The sequence below is a fragment of the Octopus sinensis genome, linkage group LG8, assembly GCF_006345805.1.
Source record: "Octopus sinensis linkage group LG8, ASM634580v1, whole genome shotgun sequence".
Classification (NCBI taxonomy): domain Eukaryota; kingdom Metazoa; phylum Mollusca; class Cephalopoda; order Octopoda; family Octopodidae; genus Octopus; species Octopus sinensis.
In genome coordinates this window covers 91291481-91313412 of record NC_043004.1, presented here as the reverse complement: position 1 = coordinate 91313412, position 21932 = coordinate 91291481, and the positions used below count along the sequence as shown (strand labels likewise).

Sequence of the window (21932 nt, the reverse complement as noted above, 5' to 3'; positions counted from 1 at the left end):
CATCATGGCAGTATTTATTTTGACTTTTTGCATTCTGAGCTCAAATTCTGCCAAAGTCAACCTTCTTTGCTAGGGACGACGGTGAGGCGGCGAGCTGGCAGAAACGTTAGCACGTCGGGCGAAATGCTTAGCGGTATTTCGGCTGCCGTTACGTTCTGAGTTCAAATTCCGCCAAGGTCAACTTTGCCTTTCATCCTTTCGGGGTCGATAAATTAAGTACCAGTTACGCACTGGGATCGATGTAATCAACTTAATACCTATGTCTGTCCATGTTTGTCCCCTCTATGTTTAGCCCCTTGTAGGTAATAAAGAAATAGGTATTGACTGACCAACTTAGTAAACCTTGTGCCATATGTTTAAAAAATGCATGTAGTTAAAGGGAGGTAACTCATAAAAGCACTAAGAGCTAGGACGTGAAGAGTTATCTCTGTTATCATTAGCAACGGAGATTGTTTAGTAGTTATCCCATCATGCAACTTGACTACCATCCAACTAGCAACACGTTATCAAAGTTATTGAAACACTGAGAACTTTGTTTTAAGGGTTTACGGCATCACCTCATAGCCCCAAGCTGCAGATATGTATGGCTTTTCGTATTCACTGTTTAGTAATGTTCGTCTGTCTATCTGTGACTTTTGCTGTGTTTTGTCCAAAGCATTTTGCACCGTAAAGTTTAACAGTTTAACAAAGGATCAATATCTTTATTTGACAGTTTTATAGTTTTATACACACACACATATATATATCTTTTACTTGCTTCAGTCATTAGACTGCGGTCCCGCTGGAGGAACCGACTGACTTGATGGATTTTAGTCGAGCGAATCGACCCCTGTACTTACTTGTATATTTGTTAATTTATCTATTCTAGCGGTCTTTTATGCCGTTGTCAAGCGGTGGTGTGAGACAAAGATACACGCACGGGCATATATATATATATATATATATATATATATATATATATATTATATATATATATATATATGTATGTATGTATATATGCATATATATATATAACACATTCTTCGTGGAAAATAGCGATTTTGACGTCTATATCTAGCATATTCACGGTCCACTTTTAGTGGTCAGTCCGTTAAATTTTATATATATATATATATTCTTTTTTAAGCCTAGTACTTATTCTATCGGTCTGTATTCCCGAACCGCTAAGTTACGGGGACTTAAACATACCAGCACTCGTTGTCAAGCGGTCATGGCGACAAACAAATATATATATATATATATATATATATACACACACACACACACACATACATAATTATATCAAAGGGATCGGAAAACCTTTCCATACGCCAAACATAAACGCCAAATGGCACTAAAAACCACCTTATATCTCTAAGGTGGTTTTAGCGCAATTTGGCGTCTATGTTTAGCGAGTGGAAATGCTTATGTATATGATTATAAATATAGTGTATAGAAATTACCTATGAGGTTTTTATTACATGCTGACCACTTGATAAAGTCATTAAAGTGATTTTAGATGGGTTGTAGTGCACCTGAGCACTCTACACAATGTTTTTATTATTATTATTATTATTATATATATATATATATGTCCATTCGTGGCCGTTGCCAGCCTCGCCTGGCCCCCTTGCTGGTGGCACATAAAAAGCACCATCCAATCGTGGCCGTTTGCCAGACTCGTCTGGCATCTGTACCGGTGGCACGTAAAAAGCACCCACTACACTCACGGAATGGTTGGCGTTAGGAAGGGCATCCAGCTGTAGAAACACTGCCAGATCTGACTGGCCTGGTGCAGCTTTCTGGCTTCCCAGACCCCAGTTGAACCGTCCAACCCATGCTAGCATGGAAAGCGGACGTTAAACGATGATGATGATGATGAAAACGGTATAGTGTAGTATAGGTATCATGCCAAGATCAGATGATGATCAAGGTGTACTACTCTGGCTGGGCCTTCTCCATCGCCTCAACATGATGCTAGTTGCCCTTCATAAACATCAGCCTCTCAAAGTTACTACCTGACAGAGTGGCTTTCTTGGCCCTCAAAATATCTTTGCCTTTAGAGGATAGGCACTGGATGGGATCGACTTGTGAACAGGTCAATCAAGACCCCTGCTCACTCAAAAAAACGACTTCAGTCAGGACCTCCTTCAAGACATCCTCCAGCCAGTTCTGGGGCCTTGGATTTCAGTGACCTGTGGCTCCTGCTCTGCTGGAACTGAGTGATGTTACTGAAGAAATCACCTTCCTCATCCTCATTGCTGGCAGTGTTGCTGCTCTCCTCATTGGTCTCCATTAGGGTTGTCTCTATGACGGTTTCTGTGGTGTTCATTACTCTGCTAACCTGGCTGTTATTATACTGCTTCAGCCAGAACAGGTGGAACTTGGAGTGGAAGGCAGCTGCCAGCTGGCTCTCCAGATCTTCTAGGAGGAGCCCAAGCCTCTTCATGATGCCTGCCAGTATCACGTCTACCAGAGGATTGCAGTTCAGGAGATATTTGTATTAGGCCTCCTTCAACTTCATGACAGTAGTCGCTACAGTTGGCAGAAGACTTCCAAGATAAACCTGGTCCTCCCACTGGATTTTATCCAAGGACTTGGCAACATTAGACATCACCTGGGCATACTCTGTGAAGGTTTGCAGCTTCAGCTGTGTCATCACTCTGTGGACAGCTCCCCTGTTCTTCTCCAGCATGTTGTTGAGGACAACAACAGAGTCATAGGTAGAGTTCCATCCTGTACTGTTGGGGACTACCAGCCTCCTCTTCAACACATCCAGAATGCTGTCTGCTGCCACTGTGCTGTGACTCTGCCGATTCCACAGTTGCTGTGCCTAGGACATGACCTTCCTGTAGGCTGACTTGAACAAAGCACTGTCAAGAGCCTTGTTGGCATCTACGCTGGGTACCAAGTTCAGGGTATGCACTATGCACTACATGTGCTGTGGCAGGTTCAGGCCCAGGCTGCTGGAGTTGTCAAGGATGGTATCAACAGAGATGTACTCAACTTCGTCCACATCCCCAGCCTTGGAATCCACATCCAGGTCCACATCCTTGATGCCTCCCCATGTCCAGATCAGACAGCAGCCTTAGGAATGTCTGGCAAGAGTTCAACTTCTGTACCAAACTGCATAAATGCCGTAACAAAGTTTTTGCCATTGTCCATTGTGGTCCTGGTCACCTTGTCTCGCAGATGGAACTTGTAATGGGTGTCCACCATAGACTGGGTGAGAGCATCAAAGGTGTGATGTCCTCTGAACCAAGAGCAGGCCAGGAGGACATGTTGTCTCGTGCGGGTCTTGGGGTCCAGCCAGTGTGCTGTCATCCCCAGGTAGGACCTGTTATGGGCCGACCAACAGTCCATGGTGGTCGCCACCCAAGGGACATTTTTGAGCATTCTGTAATTAAAAAATGATAAATTGTAAAGAGACAAGTTGTAAAGTTAAAACCTTAAAATTATATATATATATAAAATCAAGGTGACTAACAGCAATTTAAAACCAACAAGGAAATAATTCACTGTCACTAAGAGTGACAAGGGTGCAGTGAGCACCAGCATTGCTAGAAATAGAAGTCATAGACTCCTCCCCACTATGAGTGAGATGCATTAGATTAGCATGCTAATTTCATTTAGGAAATTAATGCTCATCAATAAATGCTCCTGCCATCACAGCTGGTAGAGGCCAACTCACCATGTTAATATAATGAAGAATGCCATTGGAATTAGGGACTGATTTAACAAAATGGTAATGTGAAAATTATAAAATAATCAAGGTGGCTTACAGCAAGGAAATAATTCACTGTCACTATATAAAAACTGACACAGAGTATGATCAAGGCCTACTCAAAAATACTAGCATCTCCATGCAAGCTGCAATGGGTTTTGTGAGCACGTGCGTTGTACAATTTTCCACAGGTAGGAAGAAGGCAGAACATTTGATTGCAGTATCTTATATATTTCTTTATTGCCCACAGGGGGCTAAACATAGAGGGGTCAAACAAGGACAGACAAGGGGATTAAGTCGATTACATTGACCCCAGTGATTAACTGGTACTTATTTAATCGACCCTGAATGGATGGTGTATTTTATATTTTCTTTTTGTAAAATATTTCTACTTTATATATACATACATACATACACACACACACACACACACACATACATACATACATAAAGGTTTTTTGTCTTACAAGTTACTTGGTGACCCTGCCAGTTCTGGTGCCATGTAAAAAGCATCCAGTCCACACTGTAAAGTGGTTGATGTTTGGAAGGGCATCCAGCTGTAAAAACCCTGCCAAAACAGACAGCAAATCATGGTGCCAGATCCTGTTAAACCATCTCACCTGTACCTGCATGGAAAGTAGACATTAAATGATGATCACACACACACACACCAAAGCTGCTGCTTCAGTGATCATTCCATTGCAAGAGAGATAATTACCTTGCTAGAAATCAGTTTCATTTTCCATGCCACACACAGAGTCTCAAATTGGTAGAGTCAGTAGAACATCAGACAGAATGGTTAGCAGTATTTGTTCTGGATTTCTGCACACTGAATTCGGGTCCCACCAAGTTTAACTTTGCTTTCCATTCTTTTAGATAAATAAATGAAGTACTAGTTAAGTATTAGTCATTTCTTCTCTCATTCTCTCTCACAAAATTCTTTCTTCACCCACTCACCCCATCTCAATTATATCTGATCATAAATTGCCTATGATCCGTTTTGGAAAGAGACGGGCTCCACTCTCCACTATGTTTAACCCTTTAGCATTTAAACCAGCCATATCCAACCCAGATATTCTACCTGCTTTATGTTCACACTGGCCAAAGCTGATCCCTCACACCTACCCTACAATGTCATTCTAAAAATGAACAATCACATCAGACACTTAAAACTACAAGCTATTTCATGATTAATTCAAAACAATGTGAATAAATATGCATTACCTTTGAAAGAATAATCTGAATGCTAAAGGGTGAAATAAGAAGAAAATTATGCTCAAGACATACATATCAGCACTGATATGTATGCATGTATATATATATATATATATATGCATATATATACAAATATAAGAGAGTGTCCACTATGTGGTCGACACTTGCGCTAAAAATAGATCCGCTATGGTCTCAACCACCAAGAATTGTTTCCAAGGAGAACTAGCACAACTATGAATGTAAACGAGCAAGACAAATGAAAAATAACAAAAATGTGGATTAATTCTAGACAATTGTTTCGCTGTTAATGGATTATGCAATTTTACTTACATAATATATCTGCAGCTCTTCAGTAGAATTTGTCTTGAATACAATTTACTGAACCGCACGCCAGATTTTAACATAACGTCAAACACACGTGTGGTTCAGTCAAATTATATTCGCAGTTATGATTCGAATGCCCTCGCTATAGTGTGTATTATATTCGTGTATTAATTTTTACTGTATCCCTGGTTTTTATGCGCTAAACCACTTGGTGTTAAATTGATGTTATTATTAAATTAATATCCAATTTTTTCACCCTTATTTTTGATTTTAATTATATGCATATATATATATATATATTTATTTATGGCTGCCCCCTCGTTATCGAGTATGGCCATTGCATGAAGCTTAACTATTACTGGTACTGTGATCGAATTGGAATTTTTAGCCCAGCTAAATATCTACAATGTCTTATACAAAATTGGCAACTAAAACCTTTACCGGCAATAGCCGGCTGTAGTTGTAACTGGGCTTCATGTACCTTTGCATGTCATTTAAGTCCTCCTGCCGAATTACACTCTCTTCCACATGCCCGACAGATATGATTAGTATGGTGTGTTACACCACCACCAGTGGCCAGGTTGTCACTCATCTGTCTCGTTTTATGACCATGAAGATGACTCATGAGTCCAGCTTTACTGAGGCAGGGTCTTGCATATATATAATATATATATATATAATTGTAGTGTGGAAGGTGTTTGTAACCCATTTAAGAAACACACAAAAGCCGTTCGATTCACTTCAACATTTAAGTTTAATTTGTCAAAATATTTTCGTCGCTAAAATCCGCGACCTGTTCACTGACATCGAACAGCTTTTGTGTGTTTCTTAAATGGGTTACAAACACCTTCCATGCTGCAATTGTTTTCGTTTCAGCACACGATCTCAGATCAAATCACTTGCTATGCGAATACATCTCGTATATATATATATATATATATATATATATATATATATATATATATATATATATATATATATATATATATATATATACATATATACAAGCAAAATGCCCCCCATCCAATGGACGGTGCTGAATCATATCTGCTGAATAAAAAGCAGTCAGTGTTTTCTTTACATTAAAAAATAATTATGCATGCTTTTATTTCAATAAAATTTTGGGTTTTGTTAAATAAAGTTAAGGCAAAAAAAAAAAAACTTCTTGTGAAACCAAATAGTCTTTCCTTCCTTCATGCAAGTTTGAAGAAAATATCTCTTTTGCATCTTACTTTTTTGATCTCTTAAATATACTGCATTTTGTGGCATTATTTCAAGCCAGCTGGCTTTTTTTGCGCAAACTGCACATGCATTTTTCTCGTATCGATTGCAACAGCTGATGTACTTGCACATACAAATGCATGTTCCCACGGCTTTATCGATCACATTCTCACCTGGAATCGATTTTTGTAATTTTTTTCAAGACTTATACACGCCCTGATACCATCAGTATCTACATATCAAATTTGAGCGCAATCGGATGGAGGATGCCCGAGATCCTAAAAGACACACACACACAGAGACAGAAAGGATTTTATATAATATATATATATATATATATATATATATATATATACACTTATATGTACATAGTGTCTATTTCTACCGACAGCTAGGTGAATTTAGATAATGTGAAATAAGATGTTCATCCCCAGTTACACAATTAAATACTGCTTTGGATTTGAATTTGTGACCTGTTGATTAAGCAATCAAGTAGTTGATCCAAAAAGCTGTCTCACTCCTCTGAAATTTTATTCTCGCACTAGAAATGAACCATAGTTACCAAAGTTAATATAGCATTGTTAATTAGATACATTGACATATGTACCAAAAACCAAATACACTTAATTTTTATCTCTTAAATCATGTATGTTTGTTTTACAGGAGTCTACCCCCAAAATCTGGTCGGTTAAGGACTGGCAGTTTCAGACCAATAGGATCTTGTAAGTAAAATAATCATTCTACTTATATTGCAAAATGTTCGTCCATCATATTTATATTTCAACATATATCAAGAAGGACAATGGAATGATTGAACTTTACCTTTTTTGATCAATGAAGTAAGTACCTGTTAGGTAACTGAGGTCAACTTAATTGACAAAGCATGTTTAATAGTATGGCAGGAATAGCAGAGCTCCAAACGAAAATACCTTGCGATGTTTACTCATGAACTTTTTGTTCTGGGTTCAAATCTCATATATGCTTTCAAGGTCACTTTTGTTTTATTATATTATTTTTATAATAGCATGTTAGATGTAATGGTACAAAGTGTCATGGACAAGGTTATGTTAGTTAGTTAGTTAGTTAATTTTTGGCTCAAAAAGCAAAAAGCAAGGCCATGTAGGGGGACATGGAGTTAGGTACAGGGTGGTGTTCATGTAAAGAGTTCAGGCCACTTGTAGTCAAGGGAGACTTTGAACCGAGAGGTTGTCAGCATCTTCACCATCTCATCCGGCAGCTTATTCCACGGATGCGCAACCCGGACGGAGAAAGCCCCTCTCCTTCGATTGAGATGAAATCGTCGCAGATAGAGCTTTTCGGAGTGACCCCGCAGCCGACGCTCTGGAGCAGGAGTGAAGAACAGCTCTTTCGAGAGGTTACACTTTCCGCTTATGATGTTGTGAGCAAGAATGAGATCACCACGGCGGCGGCATTTTTCTAGAGAATAAAGGTCGAGTGTCTTCAGCCTTTCTTCATAAGACAAATGCTTGAGACCAAGAACCATGCGGGTAGCCAGCTTCTGGACTCTTTCGAGATGCTGTATGTCTTTGAGGAGACACTGCGAAAATCTTTGATATTTAGTTTCCAATTTCAAAATATTGAATCAAATAAGTATTAATGTGTCTTTTCAAATTGTCAGTGTGGCCATGCAGCCAGGTAAATGCTGTAACTGTTTCAGGTAAATACCTTAGTTGTCATGGAATGTGAATATATTATGCATTTTAAATATTTTCAACAGTCTTTATTGTTGATATTTGACATTGTAATCAACAATTTGAGAAGGAAAATAGAAGCAGAATCACCAATTGAATCATGATAGATGTGTAAGTCAAGATACATCAGTGGCTATGGTATTCTTGTTTTTCGCGGATTGGTGTTTACATTGAACAGCCATTTATCTTCATAGCTTGATATTCATATGAGGGCTATATGAGCAGAGATCTCAGATATGCCCTTCAGGCTCCTAGGTGTCTTATCAAAAATGTTTTGGCTGGATCCCCAAATGAGATCAACCAAAGCTATGGATATTATCCAGCTATTTTGCTCGTGGTTTCTTCATGCTTGTTGGTCATGCCTGTTAAATCTATCCTGTGGTTCTTCCCTCGAACATTCTGACGAGATACCTATTTCTTTACTACCCACAAGGGGCTAAACACAGAGAGGACAAACAAGGGCAGACAAACGGATTAAGTCGATTATATCGACCCCAGTGCGTAACTGGTTCTTATTTAATTGGCCCCAAAAGGATGAAAGGCAAAGTTGACCTCGGCGGAATTTGAACTCAGAATGTAATGGCAGACGAAATACTGCTAAGCATTTCGCCCGGCGTGCTAACGATTCTGCCAGCTCGCCTGACGAGATACCTGTTGTACCAGAGCTGAGGCCTCTCAGAGTGGAGGAGCAATCTCTGAACTACACACACACTATTGAGTAATGATACTCCTACAACCCTTTCAGAGAAACTGTTTTGGTCACTTGTCCAACTCACAAACCAAGATTCATAAATGTAGGTAAAGGTAGGCTTGAAAATCAAACTGAAGATTACATTGAATATTTTAGCTGTTGATTTTCACATTTATATTTCTATCTTTTATAGATCTCAGTGAGGAGGTTACGACGCTCTCTTTTAACTCTTTTTACATGTTTCAGTCATTTGACTGTGGCCATGCTGGAGCACCACCTTTAGTCGAGCAACTCGACACCAGGATGTATTCTTTGTAAGCCCAGTACTTATTCTATCGGTCTCTTTTGCCGAACCGCTAAGTGACGGGGACGTAAACACACCAGCATCGGTTGTCAAGTAATGCTAGGGGTACAAACACATACACATGCATACATATACATATATACGACAGGCTTCTTTCAGTTTCCGTCTACCAAATCCACTCACAAGGCATTGGTCGGCCCGGGGCTATAGCTGAAGACACTTGCCCAAGATGCCACGCAGTGGGACTGAACCCGGAACTGTGTGGTTGGTTAGCAAGCTACTTACCACACAGCCACTCCTGCACACTGTTTCTTTTTGCAATAGAGCCATGGTGTGCATCTCTACAACAGATATGTCATAGTATCTTAGGTGTTTAGACATTGAAACAAGGCCATACATGCCTTAAAGAAAAAAAAAAAGACTAGTCACTGGAAATCGTAGGTTAGTTATTCCAGGAGAGACACGCACATATACTGATGTCTATTCGAGTGTGCGCGAGAGTAAGGAATGACTGACACGGCGTGTTCATAGAAATACGTTCACGTCGTTTTATAGTAGAAGTTATCTCCCTTACATATAAATCTTGTAAAAGCCGGAGATTGGCTTCAACTTTTTATAAACAACTAGCAGTATCGCCCGGCGTTGCTCGGGTTTATAAGGGAAATAACTATATAAGCATTTTTAGAGAGTTACTTCCCTTATAGATGCCAATTCGGGCTTTCTTAGCCATTTCTGTTTTGGTGTCTTCAAGCCATGAAATCGTTGTTCTAAAAGAACGCTGGTCTCCTTGACAACGCTTTACGACGTTGATTTCCTTACACTCCCTTCCCCACAGCTTCACTTGGGAGGGAAGAAGGGGGAGAAGCAAACACAGGTGCAGGTGTTTGAGCGTGGACGCCAACTCCGCCGCCATCGACACACGAAAAATTATGCATTAAAATGGAATAAAAAATGATGTTAAATTATTTCTAAAATCGTAGACTCATCGTAGACGCGCGCTAATAGCCAGACGGGCTCGATATGAATTACGACTATAAGATACCCGAATTTGGTTAAACTGCACCGCAAAATGTGGGAGTAGTTAGGAATCTAAATCGAAGGGGACAGACACTCACACAACTACAGTTTTATATATATAGATTGCAGCGTGGAAGGTGTTTATAAGCCATTTAAGAAACACACAAAAGCCGTTCTATTCACTTCAACATTTAAGTTTAATTTGTCAAAATATTTTTGTCAGTGAACAGGTCGCGGTCTTAAAGCGACGAAAATATTTTGACAAATTAAACTTAAATGTTGAAGTGAATCGAACGGCTTTTGTGTGTTTCTTTAAATGGCTTACAAACACCTTCCACGCTGCAATTGTTTTCGTTTCAGCACACGATCTCAGATCAAATCACTTGCTATGCAAGTACGTCTCCGTAATATAAACACTTCTGTAAATATTTCAGCTCGTATTTAGCCCTAAACCAGCCCTGGTTAAGTAGACATGATCAAAGACATTCTAGTCGTGACCATCTTGTCGTATTTTCAAATATGCCGTACCCAAGACTGCATTATCTAGTGTGTCTGCTTTTTAAAGACAATATGGTGTAATTTGAGGGAGATGTGGTTGCTATTTCTAGCAGCTTAAACGACTGCATATCAGTTAGTAATTGTATACCTCGCTTACCTCCCTTGCATTGCTTTGTTCTCGTTTAGTTTCACAGGATTGTCGCAATTAACCTGAACAGATCTTCTTTTACTTGTTTCAGTCATTAGACTGCGGCCATGCTGGGGCACCGCCTCTAAGAATTTTAGCCGAATGAATCGATCTCAAGAGTTACTTTTTAAAACCCGGTACTTATTCTATCGGGTTTCTTTTTGCCGAATAGCAAAGTGGTGATTGGGGTGAGGCGGGGGGCACAAACAGACGCAAATATATATATATATATATATATAAAATATATTTATATATATATATATATAATATATATATATATAAAATATATTTATATATATATATAGCTCTGTCTGGCACCAGTGCGGGTGGCACGTAAAAAGAACCCACTACACTCACGGAGTGGTTGGCGTTAGGAAGGGCATCCAGCCGTAGAAACACTGCCAGATTTGACTGGGCCTGATGAAGCCTTCTGGCTTCACAGACCCCAGTAGAACCGTCCAACCCATGCTAGCATGGAAAACGGACGCTAAATGATGATGATGATGATGATGATGATATATATAATCAAAATAAGCAACAAGAATAACTCCGGTAATTTGGTATGATCGTTTCGCACTATATCATTTTATTAAATGTTGTAAGTATTACAACAGTTTTAAAATGCTGAGACCCCAAACATCTGTTGGCCCATGACCTCCTAAAAAGGCTTTGGTGGGCTTGAGGCTACAGTAGAAGACACTTACCCAAGATGCCATACAGTGGGACTGAATCCAGAACCATTTGGTTGGGAAGCAAGCTTCTTATTACACAGCCATGCCTGGAGTTATAATGGTAGTTAACTGCATCAGATTTTGGATTACTTGTAGGGTACCCAAATCTGCCTCAAGAAGTTTGGTGTGTTTCAGGAGCAGATCACTACATCTTACATTGTTTCAATTCACTAGATTATTTGTTAAAAACAGAAACTATCAAATCACTTGAAAGATATTATCCGTGATAGATTCATATTTCATTCAAGAGAAGGCTTGTCAATGCTCCACACCATTTTGTATCAAGTAGGACACTATATTCTACATTGCCCCTTGGCTGACTATAAGAATAGGCAGCTCCAAAGCATCTGGGAGAATGTTAGCTGTGGCAGACTAGTATCATGACCAAGTGGTGATATATTTCACATCCATTGAGTCAAGGACACCAACATCAAAGATCAATGGAAACTGCAGTTGTGAAACCTTTGCCGGTGGCACGTAAAAAGCACCATCCGAACGTGGCTGATGCCAGTGCCGCTTTGACTGGCTTCCGTGCCGGTGGCACGTAAAAAGCACCAATCCGATCTTGGACATTGCCAGCCTCGCCTGGCACCTGTGCCGGTGGCACTTAAAAATCACCTACTGCACTTTCGGAGTGGTTGGCGTTAGGAATTGCATCCAGCTGTAGAAACACTGCCAGATCAGACTGGAGCCTGGTGCAGCCTTCTGGCTTCCCAGATCCCCGGTTGAACTGTCCAACCCATGCTAACATGGAGAACGGACGTTAAATGATGATGATGATCCACATGACCTATAAAACCAAACGTAAACACCAGCCCTTAAAATCCTTTTGTGTTTAGAGAAGTCCCATTGTTTAAGTTGCAATTCAGTTTAATGGTCTCAGAGATGGTTTTTTTCCAGATGTGCAGCATTTTGGTGTGTGTGTGTGTGTTTCTTTGTATGTGGCATTTCTGCTTAGTAGATTAATAACTTAAGAGAGTTTGATCTGCTTTCATTGCAGCCTTTTTGCAGACGGCTTATCGTCTGCTAGAAAGAAATGCATCAAATATATTTCAGGTATATCAGAGGAAACTGTGATCATGTTTCATACTTCTTTTGGAGGACAGCTGTGTAATTACAGACCTTTAAATGATAAAAAAACTACTGTTATAGCTTCTTGATACAAGAGTTTGAAAAAGGAAGCGTTGAGATCTAATTGTGTCTCCCATTCCACTTATATTTTCCCTCTTGTATACTAATGTTTGGAACAAGACTTCAACAATCTTCTACATACAAATTATGGCATATCATTCCCACCAGCATTATAAAGAGTAAAGACATAATGTGCAGAGGTGTTCCCTGTGGTTAAGGTCTCCATATTTGTTTATTTTCTTTAGTGAATGCTTTTTGTAATCTGTCCAGTTGAGAGATAAGGCTTGGGCCTCTAGCAGTAGTTGTCAGCTCAGACAACATTGCCATCAGGTCTCTCATACTAAATGTTTACTAGTACCCTACCACTGAGCTGTCAACAGGATGTTGAGAATCTGTGAATATATTTAGAAAAACATTCTTCTACTAAATCCGGACCATGAGAACAAGCTTAGAGTTTTGAATTGTTTCTGTGTTTGGACCATGGTAGAATATTTTGTTGAGGATCTTCTCAATGGGGAGCATGGAGTTTTGTGATATTGAACAACATATTATTGCCATCTGCCCAATTGTATATGACAGTTAAGTCTCATTGGTACACATATCATCATTTGTGTTTTCAGTTTTGGCTTCACTTTAGTGACATCTATATTGTGGCTGGGTTTGGCTGGTTGTATATTTTTGTCTATATCTGACAACATTATGAAAAGCAAAAGAGCTAGAATGTTGGCGTTCTGTTGTACTCTCCACTTATTACCACAGACTTGTCATTGGACCCTGTTATCATTTTCATTTTTCTAAAACCAATATCCAAATCCCGACTGAAGAGATTAACTCTGTCTTTTCACCAGCTTAACACAAAATTGGTAGAATGATCAATTAACTCAGTTTTTGTATGAGGGTTAGATGGTACGTGTTTAATACTCTTTGATTACTGTTATGTTCATTAAATAAGTGTCTTGCAAAAATACCTGATGTCATGTTTATTCCTTTCTCAAGCCGCCGGAAGACAACCAGGTACTGCTACGCGACTGACTACAGCAATGGTAAGTATTGTTCCAGTTCACTGTCTGCTATGTCTAATTTGGTCTTCTGCTAGTTCCACATCCTTTAGAAACTTATGAGGTTTCTGAATAAATAAAAAGCTGAGATTTTATTATAAGTGGTATGCATGATTGTGTACTAATTTGAAACAGGAGAGAGCTGACCCTCCAACCTGCTCCTGTCCATCTCTCTCCCTCTCTCTCTTCTGATCTATCTACAGGCTTTCCTTATATCTAATCTGTCTACAGGTTTATTGTATTACTAGCAGTATCGCCCGGCGTTGCTCGGGTTTGTAAGGGAAATAACTATATAAGCATTTTTAGAGAGTTACTTCCCTTATATAACCCGAGCAAAAATCATTAAAAATGCAGAAAAATGATGGTAAATTTTTTTTTAAATCGTAGACTCATCGTAGACGCGCGCGCTAATACCCAGAAGGGCTCGATATGAATGATGACTATAAGATACCCGCTTTTGGTATCCGATTTCCATGCTGGCATGGGTTGGACGGTTCAACTGGGGTCTGGGAAGCCAGAAGGCTGCACCAGGCCCAGTCTGATCTGGCAATGTTTCTACGGCTGGATGCTCTTCCTAACGCCAACCATTCCATTAGTGTAGTAGGTGCTTTTTACATGCCACCGGCACAGGTGCCAGACGAGGCTGGCAAACGGCCACGATTGGATGGTGCTTTTTACATGCCACCGGCACGGAGGCCAAGCGAGGCTGGCAATGGCCACGATCGGATGGTGCTTTTTACGTGCCACTGGCACGGAAGCCAGTCGGGGCGGCGCTGGCAATGGCCACGTTCAGATGGTTCTCTTATGTGTCACCGGCACTGGTATCACAGCTACAATTTCCATTGATGTTGTTGTTGATGATATGCTCTACCACCCCACCACCAACATCTCTATCTTCTTTGTAGTCCTATATAATGAGAAGTAGTCAAGTATTTCTTCCAGAGCAAGACACCTGGTATAAAGCCACCTCACTCTCACTTCTGCAAGCGAATTCAATCAATGGGTCTTTGTCTTGTAAGTTCCTTAGCAATCTCATTTGCTCTGATCTCCCACCAAAAAGCACCCAGTACACTCTATAAAGCGGTTGGTGTTAAGAAGGGGCATCCAGTTATACAAACCATGCCAAAGCAGACACTGAAGCTTGACGTAGTCCTCCAGCTCTTGTCAGATCCTGTCAAACCATCCAAACCTTGCCAGCATGGTAGATGGATGAATGGATGATGCCGCCGCTGACAACGACGAGGAGGAGGAGGGGGAGGAGGATAATGATGGTGATGATGGAAACTCACCTTTTATAGAATGGAACAACAGTATTAAGTTAAGTTAATTTTTTGGCTCAAAAAGCAAAAAGCGAGGCCATGTAGGGGGACATGGAGTTATGTACAGGGAGGGTGTTCATGCAAAGAGTTCAGGCCATTTCTGGTCAAGAGAGACTTTGAACCGAGCGGTCGTCGGCATCTTCACTATCTCGTCCGGCAGCTTATTCCATGGATCCGCAACCCGGACGGAGAAAGCTCCTCTCCTTTGATTGTACCATCTACTACCATCACCACTCTCTCCTTTTACACACGGCTGTATAACTGTAACAACTATCAACTCATGCCCACCACAGTCACAACACTTCTCTCTTTTGTCTTTCAACTTTCCAAATAAGTGAATATATTATTCTTCTTTTGCATTTATTTGCTTAAAGTTATTGCTGAAGTATTTGATCCTGCCACATTTTACTTATTGTACTATTGTATTGTGTTGCCTCGTTTTATTTTCAATTTGAGTAATGCTTTATTTTATTTAAAAGCACATTTACACATTTCTCCCTTCCCCCCACTCTGCTCTTACATTCTCGTAGACTCCCTACCCACCCACCTTATCCAATCCACTGTACCACTCCACTTACATTTACCTTTTTGTACCTTGAGGGTACACCCTGGCACATCACCACCATCTCATCTCCCCCACCTCCACCCTCTCTCTGACTGGGGTAGCCATGTATCTCCTCTACAGCAAGACACCTGTCTCCGTTCCTCCGTCATAGCTTAACCTCTCATTGCCTGGCACAAAGCCACCACCCTCAATGTCACTCTCCTCTCAGTTGATGAGACTTTGACGTGCAAGTTACCCAGTATAAAGTTAAGTTAATATTTTTGGCTCAAAAAGCAAAAGGCAAGGCCATGTAGGGGGACATGGAGTTATGTACAGGGTGGTGTTCATCCAAAGATTTCAGGCCATTTCTGGTCAAGAGAGACTTTGAACCGAGCGGTCGTCGGCATCTTCACTATCTCGTCCGGCAGCTTATTCCACGGATCCGCAACCTGGATGGAGAAAGCCCCTCTCCTTCGATTGAGATGAAATCATTGCAGATAGAGCTTTTCGGAGTGACCCAGCAGCCGATGCTCTGGAGCAGAAGTGAAGAACAGCTCTTTTGAGAGGTTACACTTTCCGCTTATGATGTTGTGAGCAAGAATGAGATCACCACGGTGGCGGCGTTTTTCTAGAGAATTAAGGTCGAGCGTCTTCTGCCTTTCTTCATAAGACAAATGCTTGAGACCAAGAACCATACGGGTAGCCAGCTTCTGGACTCTTTCAAAATGATGTATGTCTTTGAGGAGATAAGGAGAAGAGGCTTGAATCCCGTACTCCAATATGGGTCTCACCAGCGTGACATAGAGCGGTAGGAATATGGCTGCTGTGAGCATTCCGAATGACCGTCGAATCAAAAACAGAACTCCGCGTGCTTTGTTGGCAGCATGGATGCACTGGACCGACACCCAGTATGCTCTCTAAAATTATTCATGTTATGAAGGGCATCCCCACGATTTATTGACTCCCAAAAGGATGAAAGACAAAATCAACTTCAGCAGCATTTGAACTTAGAACCTAAAGAAGGACGAAATGCTGCTATAAATTTTGCCCAACATACTAATGATTCTACCTGCTTGCCACCTTTACGAATGTATCTCTGTTAACACTAGTAGTCTGTTGCTGGTCCCTGTGAACAACTGGTTGATATTGGCTACTCAGATCAGGATGGTAATGTTGAAACTGGGCCTTTCTTACTTATGGGCAAGGATTAGATCTAATGATGATGATGATAGCAGAAAAGGGCATTGGTGGGTGAGAAAGGCAGCGAGCTGGATGAAACCTTAGCACGCCGGGCGAAATGCGTAGCTGTATTTCGTCTGCTGTTACGTTCTGAGTTCAAATTCCACCGAGGTCGACTTTACTTTTCATCCTTTCGGGGTGGATAAATTAAGTACCAGTTATGCACTAGGGTCGATATAATTGACTTAATTTGTTTGTCCGTCCTTGTTTGTCCACTCTGTGTGTAGGCCCTTGTGGGCAATAAAGAGATGGTGGGTGAGATGGTGATGGCAGCAGCGCACTGCTGCAATGGCAATGGTGGTGATGTTTGTGGAGGTAGTTGTTGTTAAGTTGATTGTAGTGGTGGTGGTGGTGGTGGTAGTGGTGGTGGTGGTGGTAACAGCTGTATATTGTGGATATGGTAGAGTAGATAATGGTGGTGGTATATGACTGTGATAATGGTGAGAAGGGAAGTGGTGGTGGTGGTAGTAGTAGTAGTTGTCATAGAGGCTGGATCCTCTGATGGTAATAATGATGATGATGTTAGTGAAGGTAGTGGTGTTAGTGGGGGGGGGTGATGACAGAGTGGCATTGACTGTACATTATAGATGTGGTAATGTAGGTAATGGTGAGGGTGAGTAACAGTGATAAGAGTGAGAGTGGTGACGGTAGTGGTGGTGGTGGTGGTGGTGGAGCTGCTATGGTTATCACTCCGGCATGTAGGGTTGCAGTGATGGTGATGGTTTCAGAGGTTGTGTTTGTATTAGTGATGAGAATAATGACAATGATCGTGGTGATGGTGATGGTAATGATTTTGATGATGAAGATGATGATGATGACAACAGTGATAGTGACAGTAATGTCAGCTGGCAATGATGATCATGTGGAAGTGATTATGTTGATGAGCATGAGGCTAATGGTGATGATGATGATGATGGTAATGGTGATGATGGTGATGATGATGATGATGGTGATGATGACAACGATTCATCAACAAGATAGAGCATGTTATGTTGTTCAACACATTGCTGCCTCATGTACTGACCAGCCATGACAAGGCCTGAGAGACACTCCAAGAATGACCACCACCAGCACCGGCACCACTTGGATGGCCCACAACTCCATCTATGGCGCCGAACGACCAGTCAACCATCCTTCAGTTACAGCTGTGTTCGACATCTTTGGGTTGCTAAATTTACATTGTTTGATAAAAGAATATGCATGCACACACACACACACACACACACACACACACACACACCACACACACCACACACACACACACACACACACACACCACACACACACACACACACACACCACACACACACACACACACACCACATATATATATATACACATATATATATTGATAGAGGGATATAATGTGTATGTCTATGTATATATGTTGGTACATCTGTGCATAAATATATATACATGTTTTCTATCTATCTACACACATACGCATATAGTGTGTGTATGTACCTGTGTATAAATATAATGGCATGACTTAGTGTGTGTGCATGCATATATGAGGAAAATATGTATGTGTTTATTTGTATACATGTTTGAGTGTGTGTGTGTGTGAGTCTATATATATATGTATGTATACTCTTTTACTCTTTTACTTATTTCAGTCATTTGACTGCGGCCATGCTGGAGCACCGCCTTTAGTCGAGCAACTTGACCCCGGGACTTATTCTTTTTGTAAGCCCCGTACTTATTCTATCGGTCTCTTTTTGCCGAACCGCTAAGTGACAGGGACGTAAACACACCAGCATCGGTTGTCAAGCAATGCTAGGGGAACAAACACAGACACACAAACACACACATACATATATATATATATATATATATATATATATATATATATATATATATACATATATACGACAGGCTTCTTTCAGTTTCCGTCTACCAAATCCACTCACAAGGCATTGGTCGGCCCGGGGCTATAGCAGAAGACACTTGCCCAAGATGCCACGCAGTGGGACTGAACCCGGGACCATGTGGTTGGTTAGTGAGCTACTTACCACACAGCCACTCCTGCGCCTATATATCTATATATAGCGCCTGTATATCTATAAAGGATGAAGAATTGACATAATTGTGGTAATCCAATAATCCAATAACAAGATAATCCGAAAGCACTAACCAAACCAAGAATTAAGGTACTCCAAAGTATTGGTTGGCTATATGTATATATATATATATATATATATCCAACCTATATATATTCTGTGTGTGTGTCTGCATGCATGTGTGTATCTATATGTGTGTCTCTACACACACAAACATGTTTTAGATTGTGTGTATGTGTTTTATGTACCCACATGTGGTATCAAACTAACAAATCTAAGTTTTAGTCTAAAAATATTATTTGCTATACTCATGTATTTTTCATATCTTCTGTTTCCCACAGAACCCAAGTGCATCTCGAAGTGGTGGTCGTGTTGGGAACCATTTAATCTCTGGAGGAGGTCAGTCTATAGTAATATTATATCCTTTCCAGCTTTTTTGAAATTTTGTTTTTGAATTATATTCTTGATCTTGTTGTTGCTGTTGTTATTATTATTATTATTAAGGCAGTGAGCTGGCAGAATTGTTAGCATGTTGATCAAAATGCTTTGTAGTATTTCGCTTGTTGCTATGTTCAAATTCCGCCAAGGTTGACTTTGCCTTTCATGCTTTCAGGTTTGATAGATTAAGCACCAGTAAAACACTGGAGTTGATGTTATTGACTGGTCCCCGCCCCACAAATTTGAGGCCTTGTGCTTCCAATAGAAAGGTTTATTATTATTATTATCATTATCATCATCATTATTATTATTATTATTATTAAATTGGCAAGTTTGCAGAACTATTAATTGCATTTCATGCCTTTGTGTTCTGAGTTCAAATTTTATCAAGATTGACTTTGCCTTGCATCCTTTCAGGGTCAATGAAATAAGTACCAGTTGAGTACTGGGGTTGGTGCAATCGACTTACCCCCCACCCCACCCCCAAAAAACTTGCTGGCCTTGTGCCAAAATTTGAAAACATTATTATTATTATTAAGGTGGCCTGCTGGCAGAATTGTTAGCATGCTAGGCAAAATGCTTACAGTATTTCATTATGAGTTCAAATTCCGCCAGGGCCAAGAAAATAAGTACCAGTTGAGCACTGGGATCAGTGTAATCAATTAACCCCTTCCCCCAAAAAAATTCCAGTCCTTGTGCCTATAATAGAAACAATTGGTATGCTGACAGATGTTAGCATGCGAGGCAAAATGCTGAGCAGCATTTTGTCCAGCTTTATGTTCTGAGTTCAAATTCCACAAAGGTTGACATTGCTTTTCATCCTGGGGCCAATGTAATTGACTACCCTCTCCCCCCAACACATATATATATATATATAACTATTGTAATGAAGAGAATAAATACAATACAATGCAATGCAATCTATTGGGTTGTCCGGAAAGTTCGTGCCGATTTATAGTAGCTTACCTTTCGACTTATTTTAGAACATGGTTGAGTCCATAAAATAGGATTTGACTACACCTCCATTTAGAGCACAGTTTAAGCTATCTTTTCATGGAAGAAGGTTTATGTTCCTATAATCTGTGTTAGTTCTGTAACCCTTTAAAATGGAAGATAAGAAAGTTCATTTTCGGCACTTGATGCTTTGGGAACAAGACAAAAATTGCTGCAGCTCGACTGGGATGTGTTACCCCTACCCTCCATATTCACCAGATATTGCTCCTTTGGATTTCCACTTATTCAGGTCTCTGCAGAATAGTCTTAATGGTAAAAATTTCAATTCCTTGGATGACGTAAAAAGATACCTTGATGAATTCTTTGCCATGAAATCACCTCAATTCTGGGAAGAGGGTATTTTCAAGTTAAAGGAAAGATGGTTCATATTTGGTTGATTAAACAGAGAAGGGTGTCCATTCTGGTAGAAATTGGGAGTACAATGAGTATGTTAAAGACATTAAATCATTTGATTGAGGGCAATTTAATTGCTATTTCAAGCATACTAAGCAGCTAGAAAGAGGTTTCATCACTGACTAAACAGTTTTTTTAATAAATAATCCAGGTACTACATTATTGAATGTTCTTCATCACCATTTCATTTCAGTTACCATGTACTGTACTAATTTACAAAGTGTCAGGCAGGAAAACCACTTATCTGTCACTCAGACAAGTTATCTTAATGTTTTCATTATCTCCACTTAACAACGTTTGTCAGCCTATAAATTAAACACTGTTTTATAATTTATAGCTTTATTAATTTGCAATGACCTCCTCTCCTCCATCACCATGGAGACAGCAACACCACAGAAATATTTTTGGTAGACAAATACATTTGGTACTTTGTATTATGCTCTGACAGTAAAGGAAGAAGTGTTACATTCTCTATACAGGTCTACAGACTGCATAACCCAGTATATAGACAAGATGGCTGACTAGACAAGACAGTGAACTACTTACACATAGGTCATGAGTTTACATCTGATGGAGATCTCAACAGAACATCAAATTCTACATTGCTTCTGTTCATGTAGTAGTTGCTGAGAATTTGGACCAGTTCAGTAGTGGAAACACTACTTAAGAAAGACTGGTGTTGTTTCTAGTGGGGAAATTTCTCCTTCACCTGTATCATATCATAAAACAGATCCACAGATGAACCTGCCGTCATTAAAAGCCTTTTGAAACCTCGTTTTTTTTTCTGCTGCATCCATGGATTCCCATGACTCTCTCTATTGCCATCCAATTCCATTATTATGAATTTGAATTGAAAGCTTGAGTCTTTGTGAATCTTCCATTAGCTGATTACACAGCAATGGATGCCACCCCAATGGATGTGTTGCAATTACTCCCTTGATAGAGCTTAGTGATCCTGACTGCTGATCTTCTAGGATTCCTCTGCTCAGCATCATTTTAAGAAGCACGGCTGGCTCATTTGAGCTCTTCCACCACCTCATCACAGTCTGTCATACTGCAGTTCCATGACTTTGCTGTATCCCAGGCAGGGTGATTGAATGGGTACTCTGCCTTGCCAAAGGGCAGCCTGTAAC

General features: G+C 40.2%; 1 protein-coding gene across 1 annotated transcript in view; it reads left to right on the top strand.

Annotated features, from left to right (window-relative positions):
* The first annotated feature begins 449 nt into the window (after positions 1–449).
* Positions 450–21932, top strand: part of LOC115215136 (intraflagellar transport protein 74 homolog) — a 93795-nt gene continuing 72312 nt past the window's right edge. The window contains exons 1-4 of the mRNA XM_029784309.2: positions 450–581; positions 7127–7185; positions 13731–13777; positions 19296–19353. Coding sequence (XP_029640169.1) covers positions 580–581; positions 7127–7185; positions 13731–13777; positions 19296–19353 — 166 coding nt within the window. The 5' untranslated portion in view covers positions 450–579. The remainder of the gene's footprint in view (positions 582–7126; positions 7186–13730; positions 13778–19295; positions 19354–21932) is intronic.